The sequence below is a fragment of the Mandrillus leucophaeus genome, unplaced genomic scaffold (assembly GCF_000951045.1).
Source record: "Mandrillus leucophaeus isolate KB7577 unplaced genomic scaffold, Mleu.le_1.0 Scaffold282, whole genome shotgun sequence".
In the NCBI taxonomy this organism is placed as follows: Eukaryota; Metazoa; Chordata; class Mammalia; order Primates; family Cercopithecidae; genus Mandrillus; species Mandrillus leucophaeus.
This window is the reverse complement of record NW_012102943.1, coordinates 2,162,016-2,176,195: the sequence shown is the minus strand read 5'-3', so window position 1 is coordinate 2,176,195 and position 14,180 is coordinate 2,162,016. Positions and strand designations below refer to the sequence as shown.

At 44.9% G+C, this 14,180-nt stretch overlaps 2 protein-coding genes across 3 annotated transcripts in view; one reads left to right on the top strand and one right to left on the bottom strand.

Moving 5' to 3' along the window:
- Nucleotides 1–7,268: 7,268 nt before the first annotated feature.
- Nucleotides 7,269–13,581, bottom strand: TIGD6 (tigger transposable element derived 6). Of its 2 annotated transcripts, none has more exons than XM_011985371.1 (2): nt 12,895–13,581; nt 7,269–9,012 (listed from the first exon to the last, which is right to left on the bottom strand). In XM_011985371.1, exon 2 carries the CDS (start codon nt 8,929–8,931, stop codon nt 7,366–7,368), a length of 1,566 nt encoding a protein of 521 aa, XP_011840761.1. In that variant the 5' UTR covers nt 8,932–9,012; nt 12,895–13,581; the 3' UTR covers nt 7,269–7,365. The 2 variants fall into 2 exon arrangements, with proteins under 2 accessions (XP_011840761.1, XP_011840762.1); XM_011985372.1 differs by having other exon boundaries at nt 12,329–13,069.
- The window catches only part of HMGXB3 (HMG box domain containing 3), a 52,624-nt gene continuing 51,476 nt past the window's right edge, over nt 13,033–14,180 (top strand). The window contains exon 1 of the mRNA XM_011985373.1: nt 13,033–13,593. Coding sequence (XP_011840763.1) covers nt 13,041–13,593 — 553 coding nt within the window. The 5' untranslated portion in view covers nt 13,033–13,040. The remainder of the gene's footprint in view (nt 13,594–14,180) is intronic.

The following is a 14,180-nucleotide window of genomic DNA, read 5'->3' as shown; positions in this document are numbered from 1 at the left end:
TTACTCTGTATTTAAATTATTTAAGTGCAAGGAGGGTTCTGACTAAAACACATTTAGGCTCCAGTGAGTTTTAAAATACCATCTGTTGGCCAGGCTCAGTGGCTCACACCTATAATCCTAGCATTTTGGGAGGCTGAGGCGGGCGGATCACCTGAGGTCAGGAGTTCGAGACCAGCCTGGCCAACATGGTGAAACCCTGTCTCTACTAAAAAAGCAAAAATCAGCTGGGTTTGGTAGTGAACACCTGTAGTCCCAGCTACTCAGGAGGCTGGGGCATGAGAATTGCTTGAATCTGCGAGGCAGAGGTTGCAGTGAGCTGAGATCACGCCACTGTACTCCAGGCTGGGTGACAGAGTGAGACTCTGTCTCAAAAAAATGTATAAATAAAATAAAATATCATCTGTTAGGCTGGGCGTGGTGGCTCATGCCTGTAATCTCAGAACTTTGGGAGGCTGAGGCAGGTGGATCACGAGGTCAGGAGTTCAAGACCAGCCTGGCCAAGATGGTGAAACCCCGTCTCTACTAAAAACACAAAAAGTAGCCAGGCATGGTGTCAGGGGCCTGTAATCCCAGCTACTCAGGAGGCTGCGGCAGAGAATTGCTTGAACCGAGGAGTCAGGTTGCAGTGAGCCGAGATCAGGCCATTGCACTCCAGCCTGGATGACAGAGCAAGACTCCACCTAAAAATAAATAAATAAAATAATCATCTGTTACATTTGGAGAGTAATTCAGTCATTAATGTTTCCCAGCTATAACAAAAGGATCTGTCCTCAGAGAAGGACATAAAGAAATCCAATTCTTTTTCCTTTATGGTCTTGAATGAGTCAGTTAACCCTTTGGAGAAGAGGGGAGGAAGACTAGATTACTTGAGGACCCTTTTTGTTTTTTGTTTGTTTGTTTGTTTTGAGACAGGGTCTTGCCCTGTCGCTCAGGCTAGAAGTGCAGTGGCGCAATCATGGCTCACTGCAGTCTCGACCTGGGCTTAAGCAATCCTCCTGCTTCAGCCTCCTGAGTAGCTGGGACTATAGGTGTTTGCCACCACACTCCGGCTAATCTTTTCTATTTTTTGTAGAGATGGGGTTTTACCATGTTACCCAGGCTGATCTTGAACTTCTGGGCTCAAGCGTTCCTCCTGCCTTGGCCTTCCGAAATGCTGGGATTATAGGCATGTATGACTCCTATTCCATACAGTGCTGGGATCAGAAAGCCCAATTTTGGATCATGTTTTACTACTATCTTAACTCTTGAGTTTGGACAAGTGACCTTTGAGCCACATTTTTTTCCATCAGTAAATACAGGCTAACACCTTCTGAAGACTAAGTGAGAGAACTAGGAGTAGATTCCTGACTGGAGCACACCACTTTGTAAGGAATAGAACACTACCCTCACCCTATACATGCCATGAAGCCTCTCCCAGAATGTCCTCCTCTTTATGCCTCTCTCAGTTCATGAGGGTACAGGGTTAAGAACAGTTTTTAGTCCTCCTCTTGCAATAACTGAGCATTCTCCCAACCTCATACCCACCTCACAGAGTGAAGGAGTTGAATAGTCTAAGGGTCCTTCCAGTCTTACCATAGTGTGCACTGCTGCCTGTGAGCAGCACCTGGGATCCAGAGCCCTGTGAGGTATACTCAGTCATTCTCAAGCATCTCTGTCAGCCATCTTGGAGGGCCTTGCTTTCCCATCTGTCCTTTCAGGGCTTGTGTCCTTGGCCTCTTCTCTCTTCACTCACTGCTTAAGTTTTTTGTTTTCAGATCCAGTTGAGGCTGATGAAAGTATGACTCAGGGAAATAGCCACATGTGCAGGTATACACATACAGTTCTAAAAAGGTTGGCTCATGGGCTGTCATATGTTGAACACCTTGCATTATAAGCCCACTCTATATAACTGCATCCACATGTATGGCTTCAATCACCTTGCTATCTGTGGCAGCCAAAAAATAGTTCTAGCCTAACCATTCTAGAACGCCAAACAGTCTATCTGTCTATATATAAATCTCCAGGGCTGGTTGTTACCAGACAACTGCCTGGATGCCCAGAGACATCTCACGTGTAACATGACCCTCGAACTCGTCTTCCTTTCCCCAGTAACGTACCTTGATCATGGTGCGACCCAGCCACTTAAGCAGAAACCTGAAATTTCATGAAATCTTCCTTTAAAACTCCCACAGTAAATCCATCTTACCTCGTAAATGCCTCTCAAATCCAACATGTTTTTCCTACCCCTCAGTGTAAATTATTTCTCTTCAGTACTATACTACAGCCTAACTAGTTTATCTGCTTTTCTACAATCCAGCCTCCATACTAGTTATCAATTATTTCAGTAAAAAATAAAAATTATTTCAGCCCTGACCATTGCTACTTGTCAGGGCAAGTAGAAGGGGTCTCCAGTGTCTTTAGGATAAGTTCAAAATAAATGGTCTAACCCACAAGACTTAAAAAACTCTGCCCTTACATCTCCAGCCTTTCGTTCTACCACACATCCTTTGCTTGGCATACCACCCACCAACCTTAGGTGCTCCCAAATGGGCCATTTAAAAAAAAAAATACCCCAGGCCTTTGTATATGCTGTTCTGCCAGGAGTTGCCTCCCAGCCCCATCTCCCTAACTCCCTACTTTTCCTTCCAGATACTTACCAAATGTCCCTTTTCCTTGGCAACATTTCCTACTGAATTCGTCTTCTCTTATTCAGGGGCTTCTTTAGGGTCCCCCTCTATATTCCTGTATATCTTTGCATATCCTCTAAAATGACATTTACCACTCATAAAGCGTAAACTATATTATTTGCATATTCTCTAAAATGACATTTACCACTCATTCCCCCACGCCCCATCTATCTCCTCTACTAAGCCTCTTGAGAGTAGGGCCATGTACTTCATCCTTAGAGCTCCTATGACCTGCAGTGGGTTTATAAGGTTAAAGAAGTTATTACTGCAAACATGGATATATTTGTTGGGTAATTATTTCCCTAATACTGGCTCATTTCCAGAGCTTGAGTGTCTATCCACGATCAGGTACATAGCCTATGGTTTTTCATTTTGGGGGTTTTTTGGGGTTTTTGCCATTTTTTGAGACAGGGTCTTGCTCTTTCACCCAGGCTGGAGTGCAGTGGCGCGATCATGGCTCACTGCAGCCTGAAACCCCTAGGCTCAAGTAATTCTCCCGCCTCAGTCTCCCGAGTAGCTGGGATTACAGGCATGAGCCACCACATCTGACTAATTTCATTTTTGTAGAAACAGGGTCTTGCTATGTTGCCCAGGCTGCTGTCAAACTCCTGGGCTCAAGCAATCCTCCTGCCTCAGCCACCCAAAGTGGTGGGATTACGGACATGAGCCACCATGCTCAGCCTGGCCTATGGTTATTAATAGGTTGGAAAAAGTCTCTAGAGAAGAGATAGTATGTAATGGAGGGGATTAGGTGGTCCCAGGCAGTTACTTCTAGGTAAATTGTTAGAACAAGTCCAACATCCTATGCGTCTTCCTTCTTTCTTTGTTGCCTTCCCTCTCAATCTGTACCACATCAGAGAAATTACAAGTGGCAGCTCCAAAGGTTTCTTCAGTTGACACTGTCTCCCTATGTAGTCCACCTGTGCCCTCTGGTGGCCACAATATGCTACCACATTCCACTTTAAAGATAAGTCTGGCTTCAGGTAGCATGAACAGCAGTTTAATAGGTCTACAACCTTGGAATTAAATTATCTGAGTCTATTGTGGTTTTGTATTATGATTTACTAAAAATATTAAATAATAAGTAAATAGTGCTTGAAATATAATAGACAATAAATCTTAGCTTACTTGCTTTTGAATCAGGCCCTTATGAGTAATGGCACAGAAAACTTGAATTATCATCTATTGATTAGGCTGGTGGTTCTCAAACACTGAACCCCAAGACCTATTAGTGGAAGAAAGGGCTGATAAAGCAGGTCCCTGATTCTAGATGGTACTCATTTCGTTCCAAATAGGGATAGAATGACAATAGAGTGCATTTATAGAATACTTAGTCTGTAGCAGGTACACCTTTTTATCCTCATGCAACACAATTGAGGTACGTGCCTAGGCCTAGTATGCTGGCCTGCAGAGAGGATTAGTCAACTGGAGCAGAAGTGGGGTTGCCACTCAAGTGACGTTGGAGTGACCAAAGAGGTACAGAGAAGCCATAGAAAGCCTGACGAGGGGTAATACCAACCTCTTTTAGCTTAATAAAATACCAAAAAACTCTGATGTCCAATAGAATCAAAGTTTTAGCCCTTGTAAACTGGACTGCAAAAATTTTCTTTTTTGGATGATTTCCATCTTCCAGGATCTAAATCATGACATATTAAGTAAATCAAGAATGTTAAATTTGTTTTTATTATTAGTAGTAGTATTTTAGATGGAGTTTCACTCTGTCACCCAGGCTGGAGTGCAGTGGCAACCTCTGGATTCAAGTGATTCTCCTGCCTCACTCTACCAAGTAGCTGATATTACAGGCACCCACCACCATGCCCAGCTAATTTTTGTATTTTTAGAAGAGACAAGGTTTCACCATGTTGGCCGGGCTAGTCTCAAACTCCTGACCTCAGGTGATTCGCCCCCCTCGACTTCCCAAAGTGCTGGGATGTGTGAGCCACCACGCCTGACCAGGGATGTTAAATTTGTTTTTTAAAAAAAGCAAGTTTAAGCACATATTTACTGAACATCTACTGTATGCAAAGGACTTAGACAAGCCCTTTCATACTAAAGTCCTGTGTGTATAAATGGAAGCCAAAAGAAACCCTGGAATGACTTTCTGGTGGAGGGACATGGGTTCAACTATAAATGGTATATATTCTGTATACTTATCAATTATATTCTATATAATTCATTATCAAAGAACAGATTATAGCCTGGATTGGAATTATATTTGAGGCAACTATTTCCATGGAAAAATTTTGCAAGCCCTTTTAAATGGAGTAAAACCCTACCTTATCTCCAAGCCATTTCTAGTAGAATCAACACTTAATATAGCTTTAAAAATAAGATAGCTTCAACACATTATATGTGTCTATCAATTTATACACAAATGTTTATTGAAGTGCCTATGATGTGTCCAGCACAGTCCTAGGCACCATTAAGATTATAAAGGTTGACTGACCCCTGCTGTCATGGACCTTACAGTCTAAAGAGCCAGAGAACATCTAGAAAACATCTAAGTGTTTGAGTGGTAAAGACAAGAAGTTCAGAGATGAGGGGAAAACAGGTGGAGTAGTTGCTGGAGTCTCCAAGAAAGCCTGGAAGAAAGAGGATTCCAGTTAGTTCTTGAATGTGTAAGGCCTAGCTTAGTAGAGAACAGGGTGAGTCATTTGGGCAAGGCACACAGGCAGAAGTCAGTACACAGTGAGAGAAAACAGTGACCTCTTCAGGGAGCATTAATGTACACGGAATTGTATCAAGCTAACAAGTTGGAAATGCAGGTTGTAGTCAACTATAGAGGATACTAAATCTCAGCTAAATAGTTTTTTTGTAGGCATTTGAAAGCCACTACAGACACTTGGGCAGGGGAAATGGTGTGGTGCCAATAGATCAAACAATATGTGCAGAATGCACTGCGGGAGAACGGTGAGGGAAGGAATTAGATACCATGGCAGTAATCCTGACACCAGAGGATGATAACAACAATTAAGGAGCTGACAAAGAAATATAACCACAGGGCTTAGCCAGAAGAGTTTTCCTCTCTCACATGTTAAGAATTTAAAATATGTACAGTACTTTTAATTCAAATGATCGTATTAGTCTGTTAAAAGAAAAATATCCAAAATGAGCGGTAAAAGAATCTATTTAAACATCTGCCGTTCTTCAGTGATTGTTGTTTTGTTAATGTGGAAGCAATATTTTCTATGATTTATCTGCTGTATCTGTTTTGACTAAGCTATTATAGAAAGAAAAATCACTGAATTGCTATGGGTTTCTGAAATATCCAGAAAAATTAACCTGAAGCAGGGGGGAAAAATGACACCACACCATTAGCAGGTATTGTGTGAAACTTCTGAAAATGCAACTGACATTTATCTTATTAGGAATAAATACACTGTCTAATGAACTCTCTAATGAACCTTCCTCTCACCCTTTCTGGAAAGTGAGAGTCATGCTGGGCTGTACGTTCTCCCCCATGATTCTGATTAACGGGATGCTCTACTATTATAACCTCCCTCCCTGGTTGTATCCATGTCTTATTAAATTTTTTTTTTAGAGATGAGGTCTCGCTGTGTTGGCCAAACTGGTCTCAAACTCCTTGCCTCAAGTGATCCTCCCAAAGTGCTGGGATTACAGGCATGAGCCACCATGCCAAGCCTATGTCTTAAATGCACTGTATTTCCTTGTACTCCAGCTCCCTATTTGTGAAATGCCTATTAAAATATTTTCTAAGGCCAGTGTGGCAGTATGCATCAGTAGTCCCATCTATTTGGGAGGATGGCTTGAGGCCAGGAGTTAGAGACATGTGTTATAATCATGCCTGTGAATAGCCACGGCATTCCTGCCTGGGATGCAATATAACAAGACCCCATCTTTAAAAACAAAGTCTTATAGTGCTTCCGGCAAATCAACGGAAAGGAGAAAGAGCTCTAGAGTAAGAACAGTTGTTTCTTTTTTTAACAATTAGTGGCGGGGGAGTATTGAGATGGCCAGCTAAAGACAGAAGTTCTAGAACTCAGCTAGACCAGTATATTGCTTTATTTAAATTGGCTCAATATCCTATCTAAAGCTAGACTAGTGGTTTTCAAAGCATGGAGCCTGGACTGCATCAGCTGAGAATGTTAGAAATGCACATTTCTGGGTCCCACCTGAGGTCTACTGTATCAAACTCTGGGGGTGGGCCTAGCAGCCTTGGGTTTTAACAAGCCTTCCAAGTGATTCTGATGTGAGCTAGATTTGGAAGCCCCTGAGATAGACTTACTGGAAAGAAGCTGGACCCAGGCCCATAGTGTACTTGATGTTCCTGTGGTTGGTTCAGTTTCCAAACTTGTCTGCACATTGGAATCACCTGGAGAGCTTCAAAACTTCCAATGCCTGTGACCCATCACCAAAGATTGTGATTGAATAGGCCTGGGATATGGCCTGAGCTTTGGAATTTTTAAAGGATTCTCAAGTGATCCTAATGTGCAGACAAGTTTGGAAACCCTTGGATAAATCAAAATACATCTTGAATCAAGGACCAGAGATAGCCAAAAAGAAAAGACAAGACAAGACAACACACGTATTAGTTAAATTCCATTCAAGGAAGTTTCCTGGCTATTTCAGAGTACTGGAATATTGTCATAATAATATTGCTTTACTTAAATTGGCTCAACAGCCTATCTGAAGAAATCTTTATTCTTGTAAACTACATTTTCTGAAATAAATTCCTGCATTACTTTGTTTGGAGGAAATCTGTAATTTTGGAATCAACAAGGGTTTGTGTCACTCTTTTCATTAAATATTCATCTATGCCATTTAATTGTCCAAAAATGGCATCAGGAACGTCTACACAAGTGGAAAGGAACTGTCTAAGTTTCTGTACACTTGATATGGCTTCTGTGACGGTGACTTTTGGTTGCTCTGGTAAAGATACCTCCCCTTCATCTTCACTTCCTGCTTCACTGGTATTTTCGCCAGCCACCATGCCCTGGATGGTGTCTGTGTCCTGAGAGATAATGAGATCATCATCTGCAGTAACAAAGTCCTGGAAATTTACTTCATTTGGGACACAGGTGGCAATAGCCACTGTGTGCCACAACTTTTCAATGGCAGTGTCTGGTTCACTGGCTGCTGATTCTATGTCACATTCTGCAAATTCCATAGGGATGATGCCTGCCTTCTGCCAACATTTGACCACTGTGGATGGCTTGACTGACCACCATGCTGCAGCAATCATGTCGATGGCCTGCTTGATGTCCACCTTTTCTTGATCCTCCCTGCTGCTCAGCTTGAGGAGGATCTGTTTGAGAAGGTGGCTCCGGTATAGTACTTTCATGGTGTGAATTATGCCAAGATTCAGTGGCTGCAGGACAGCAGTACAGTTGGAGGGCAGATACCCAACCTGAATCCTTTCCAAGCGTGGAAGCATGTTATGAGCAGAGCAGTTGTCGATCAGCAAGAGGATCCGGCGTTCCGCCCTCTTCATCCTGGCATCCACTTGCATCAGCCACTCATTAAACAGATCCCTTGTCATCCAAGCCCACTGGTTGGCTCGGTAATCACAAGGGAGGGAATGGATGTTCTTGAGGCAGCGTGGGCTGGCTGACCTACCAACGATCAATGGTCTCATTTTTTCAGTCCCTGAGGCATTGCAACAAAAGAGTGCTGTCAACCGCTGCTTTGCTTTCTTGCCCCCTCTACAATGGTCTCCTTTAGCAGCAAGTGTATGCTGGGGAAGCAACTGGAAAAACACTCCTGTCTCATCAGCATTAAAGATATCATCTGGGCTGTAGTCAGCAATCAGTTTTATAATTTCCCCTGCATGCCACTCGTTAACCTTATCTATTCCTAGACCATTCATTAATCTGTCAGTATCTTCTCTACAGACTGCTTTCAAAGCAATTCCGTGGCGATCTCTAAATCTGTTCAGCCAGCCCACACTTGCTTGAAAATTGTCATAGCCAAGCATGTTGGCCAAGTTTAGTGCTTTTTTCCGAATGACAGAACCAGTCACAAGAATGTTTTTGGCATGGATTTCTTGAAACCAAGCAAAAACAGCCTTATCAATGTCATCATAAAGAGCGCTCCTCATCCTTTTCCGCTGGGGTCCCACGGATGCCTCCCGTACCTTTTTTTCAAATTTGGTGCGATCCTTTAAGAATGTAGATAAAGTAGAGGGAGTGATACCAAATTCTTTTGCCACGTCACCTTTCCTCTTGCCTGAGTCTACAGCTTCCACAACTTTCATTTTCTCTTCCAGAGAGAACTGCCGACGCTTCTTGTTCCCCTTGTTTGCCATTTCCAGGGAGTGAGGGCTGGCCACGACTAACAGGGCTGTCTGGTTCCTCCTCGCAGCTTGCTTTGCCACAAGTGTGGCAAACTGAGAAGACAAAATGGAGTACCTATCAGGAAACAAAGATAATGGATTTCCCCTAAAAGATGGTTCAGGTTTTCACAAATCGTATTAGGAAACGACAATTTATGGTCAAAGTAAAGAGAAGATAGGATTCACGCTACTGACTTTTTGTAGAGGCTACTTATAAAGACTCACAGAATGTTTGAAACAGAAGGGATCTTATTATATAGTTTACTTAAACTTTCTGAAGCCCTTAAAAATGGGAATAACAATGTTTGCTCTGCCTACCATGAGAACAGATTGAAATAGGCAGGGAAAGAACTTTGCATATAGCACTGTGCTGTATACATTCCGAGTTATTATCCAGTTTCTTTGATGGACGCAGAAACTGGGGCCCTGGGAAGGGGCCTACCCAGGTTCATGCAGCTTAGATTTCTTAACTCAGATTACTATTTCTGCCAGGCCATGGTCCTGCTTGAAATTCCACCAAAATGAGATCTTCAAAGCTCTACCACCATCTTGCCTGGAAAGATTTTTACTGTGGGAAGATGTTTCTGGTAGCCATACATTCATTTTATATTCATAGGTGCCAAGCTTTAAGGGTACAGTAATGAACAAAAGAGTCAAGGTCTCTGTTCTTATGAAATATAAAATGTGGTGGGAAAGATAAATAAGTAAACAAGATAATTACAGAGGGTGATATGTGCTATAAAGGAAATAAAGACTATGACAAGGAATAAAAGAGGAAGATCTACTTACTATACAAAGGGTGGTCAGGGGTGTCCTCACTAAGATGGCACTGAAGCTGAGATCTTCAAGAATATAGGGAAACGGCTGTCCAGCAAAAGACATAGCATCAGCAAAACCTCAAAAGCAAAAATAGGCCGGGCGCGGTGGCTCATGACTGTAATCCCAGCACTTTGGGAGGCCGAGGTGGGCGGATCACTTGAGGTCAGGAGTTTGAGACCAGCTGGCCAACATGGCAAAACCCCAACTCTACTAAAAATACAAAAATTAGCCTGGCGTGGTGGTGGGTGCCTGTAATCCCAGCTACTAGGGAGGCTGAGGCAGGAGAATCACTTGAACCCAGGAGGTGGAGATTGCAGTGAGCTGAGATCGTGCCATTGCACTCCAGCCTGGGCAACAAGAGCAAGACTCCGTTTCAAAAAAAAAAAAAAAAACAAAAAACCAAAAATAGCTTGAGGTATTCAGGGAACTGAAAGATTTGCATGAATCCAAGTATATGACAAAGGTGGGTGGCCAAGTATATGACAAAGATGCCATGGTAGGCTGGGTGCGGTAGCTCACACCTGTAATCCCAGCACTTTGGGAGGCTGAGGTGGGTAGATCATGAGGTCAGGAGATCGAAACCATCCTAGCCAACATGATGAAACCCTGTCTCTACTAAAACTACAAAAATTAGCTGGGTGTGGTGGTGCGTGCCTGTAATCCCAGCTACTCGGGAGTTAGAGGCACGAGAATTGCTTGAACCCAGGAGGCGGAGGTTGCAGTGGGCCAAGATCGCACCGCTGCACTCCAGCCTGGCAAGAGCGAGCCTCCATCTCAGACAAACAAAAAAAGATGTCATGGTAAAGAGTTGGTATTTTGAGTGCAACAGAGATCCGCTGACGTTTTCAGGCATTTTAAAAGGATCACTTTGGCTGTTTTGTGGAAAATGGATCAAAGAGGCAAAGAGACCAATTAAGTGACAGATTATGGCAGAAGTGATGGGCAGGTTATAGTACTTCTCTGGGCCTGTTTTCTTTTTTTCCTTTTTTAAATATATTTTTGAAAAGTCCCATGGTTGCAAACCACAAGACCAGATGATGCCTAAGGTCCTTCCAGATGTAAGTCTTGGACCCTAGATAGGTACTCCAAACTCAAATGCCTTTAGGGGCCAGGATGGTGGTGTAAGTGAGTGAAACAGGGATTGAAGTATTTGGAGAATGTTGTGGTGTATCCTGTCTAGAAGTATTCAGAATTTAAAACTAACAGTCCCCCTGCCCCAGGCTGGTCCAACAAAACATGATCCAGCAGTAGCAATTTTGGGTAATTGCCTTCGTAGGCATTTTATCATGAGAATCCTCAAAGGACAAGAGAAACTGCTGTGACTTTACGCTATGATTGTCCCTTCTCAAGGGTAGATTTTTACTATCACCTCCATACATTATCCATCCATTCGTGACATGTACTATGTATTAAGCAGTATGCTTGATGCCAGCCATACAGAGATGAATGGAGCATAGTGCCCACCTTTGAGGAGCCTACCAGGGAAGACAAACACTAGAGCATGTGAAAACTATAGCAGAGGTTACAGAGTACTACTGGAACATAAAAGTGCAGATAATCAACTGGAGTGGGGCATGGATGGCAGTGCACTTCAAAGAGGGAACAATATGGTGGGCCTTAAAGAATAAACAAATAGGAACTCACGAGATGAAAGGAAATATTTAATATGAAAGGCGATGAAATGCTATAGAAAATAGAATGTCCTTGTCAGGAACAAAGAAGTCCTCGGAGAAGAAAGCAAGGACCAAATCACAGGAAGTCCTAGTTAGGATTCTAGCTTGCATTTGGGGCATTAAGAGACTTTTGACGGTTTTTTGGTTTTGTTTTTTTGGAATGACATGATCAGATTTACAATTCAGTCTTTTGGTTGCAGGGTAGGGAACCTAATGGGTAAAGTTGATTTTCCTAAGAGATGGCCCTAAATCTGAATATAAAAGCAGGCTAGCCCGGTAGGCCATATATAGTTTGGATGTTAATTTGAATGCAATAGGAAGCTACTGAAGGATTTTAAGAGAGGAGAGATAGCTGCCATGTAAAGAATAGAAGGGTATTAGAGAAAAAAGCAGGAGTCCACACTAGATAATGGTGGCTTGGATAAGAGTAGTAATAGCGAGATGGTGAGTAGTAGTCAGTTTGGGGCTATGTTTTTGCAAGCCCTGTCATGGACCGGATGTGAGGTGAAGGAGGAATCAAGGATAACGCCCAGGTTTCTGGTTTGAGCACTGAGCAATCCAGCGGATGATGGTGCCATTTACTGAGGTGGGAGGATCTACTGCGTAAACGTAATTTGTTAAGCACTTTACATGGTTAATATTGCTTACCTGTGGCAGGGCTGGGATTCAAACCCAGGGAGGCTCACAACAAAGCTAGCACTCCAAACACTACAGAGTGCTATATAGCTGGTTCTGGGAACTACTAATATTGAGAGGAGACATAGAAAGAGAATAAAGCGAGAACCAAATCAAAGTCTTGGTCAAGCTAAGTCGTCTGAATTTTATTTTAAGTGAATAAGACACTGGAGGGTTTTAAGCAGGGAGTGACTTGCTCAGACAGGGCAAAATGATCAATCTGACTGCTTCGTGGAGAACAGACTGTAGAAGGGATGTGGGGAGAACTACATCAGTCCAGGCAGGAGATGATGGTGGCTAGAAGGTTGGTGACGGCGGTAGATGGACAGAAGTAGACAGATTGGAAACACATTTGCAATACAGTGAGAGTTGTGCGGGCACTCGTACAAATGTGGATAACCTGTGACACTGGAGAGAAAGGATTGGATTGTCAATCCAATCCAATCCCTATTTGACTTACGAAGGCTCTCCACACGGTCACTGAGCTCAGCATAAGTCACTCCAGGAACTCACTACCACCACTATTCGTGGGCCAGTGGGAGAGACGGATTGAGGGCAGATCACTGGAGTGATGAAGGCGCTACTTGATGCGGCACTACGTATGAACCCGATCTTGAATGAGAGGGAAAGACGGGGCAGGCAGAAGTCAGGCCTTGAACGTCGTGCGGAGGAGAGGGTGGTATTGTAGGCTTCCCAGCGCCCGACGTGGCTCTGAGAGGTGAGGCGGGGTCTAGATCCCTCACGCTCAGCACAGCCCCGCCCCTGTTACCTGAACGCCCCCAGCAGTGCTCAGGGGCTGAGCGGCCGGGGTGCCCCACCGCCGGCAACCACAGCTTCCTCCTCTGCCCGGGACCTCTGGCCGGAAGCAGTCCTTTCACCTTAATAGACCCCCCTCCAAGCCTTTGAGTATTTCGTATGGGTCCGCCCCCAAGCTACGGCTGGGCTGTTGCGCTTGCGCGAGGGGTCGCACGCAGTCACGCGCCGCCGACCGCTTCCGGTGCGCCGCGAGGGCAGCCGGGACGGGTCTCCCTGGCGATCCGTGGTGTGCTGCTGCTCAGCGGCCAAACCGGTCCCTCGGTGACGACTGTGTACCTGCTGTCTTCCTCGAGCTCCCCGGGGCTTGACCCCCGGGGCCCTCGGCAGGCATCGGTGAGGAGCCTGCGGAGCGAACCTGTGCTCCTACACTTGCCCTTCACGACTCCATATCGCGACTCCGAGGAGGGGAAGCGAGGGGGGCTGTCGCGACTCCGCGCCGTGTGTCGCCGGGCGGGGCCGCGGGGCCGGGGCTCCTCCAGCCCCCGGGATGCGCGCGCGAGCCCTCGCCTCCACTTCCTTGTTGCTGCTGTCACGACTGGAGCCGCCTCTCGCCGACAGCGGGGAGCGCGAGTGCGCCAGCCAGGGACCTCGTCGAGCCCCCGAGCCGAGCGCCTCCGGGAATGTGAGCGGCGCGGCTTGCACGCTCCTCCGGGTAAGTCCCGCCTTCGAGGGTCGCGCCGAGCCGCTGGGCGACCTCGAGTTGGCTGCTGCGGCTCTCTGAGCCTCGACTGACTCTTCCACAAAGTAGGGCCACTGAACCTTAGTGTCCTCCTTCCGCAATCCGTATGGGACATTCGGATGTCCCAGACGTCTTAGCTTGACCAATACTTTGTCTCGTTTGGCTCTTGCTTCATTCATGACCCAAAATGAGGGAAAGAAGCTAGCCCAGAGTCAAACTGTGGCCCATGGCTGAGCCCTCAAAGGCCATCTCGTGAGATTCCAAGGAGGATGTGATGGGACAGAGAAAGTGTCTCGCATATTTCAAGTATTGACCTTAACTGTATTTTACAGATGAAATAACGGAGACTTAGGGTAAGTAGACTGCTTAAGGTCATAGGGCCGCGTGCTGGTGCGACTGTGTAGCCTGCACTAGAACCCGGATTTTCTGTCCTCCAGAGCCTTTCGTTTTTAACCTTTGTATTGTCCTGCCTTTTTTTGCATTGCTATACTGCGGCCTCCAGTCTGATAACAAACTTGGACCCAGGCTTAGAAGAGGGTAGTAAAACAAAACCCTAGGGT

What these genes read in the sequence shown, in the direction of transcription:
- TIGD6 (XM_011985371.1), bottom strand. Translation starts at nt 8,931, where the DNA reads ATGGCAAACAAGGGGAACAAGAAGCGTCGGCAGTTCTCTCTGGAAGAG.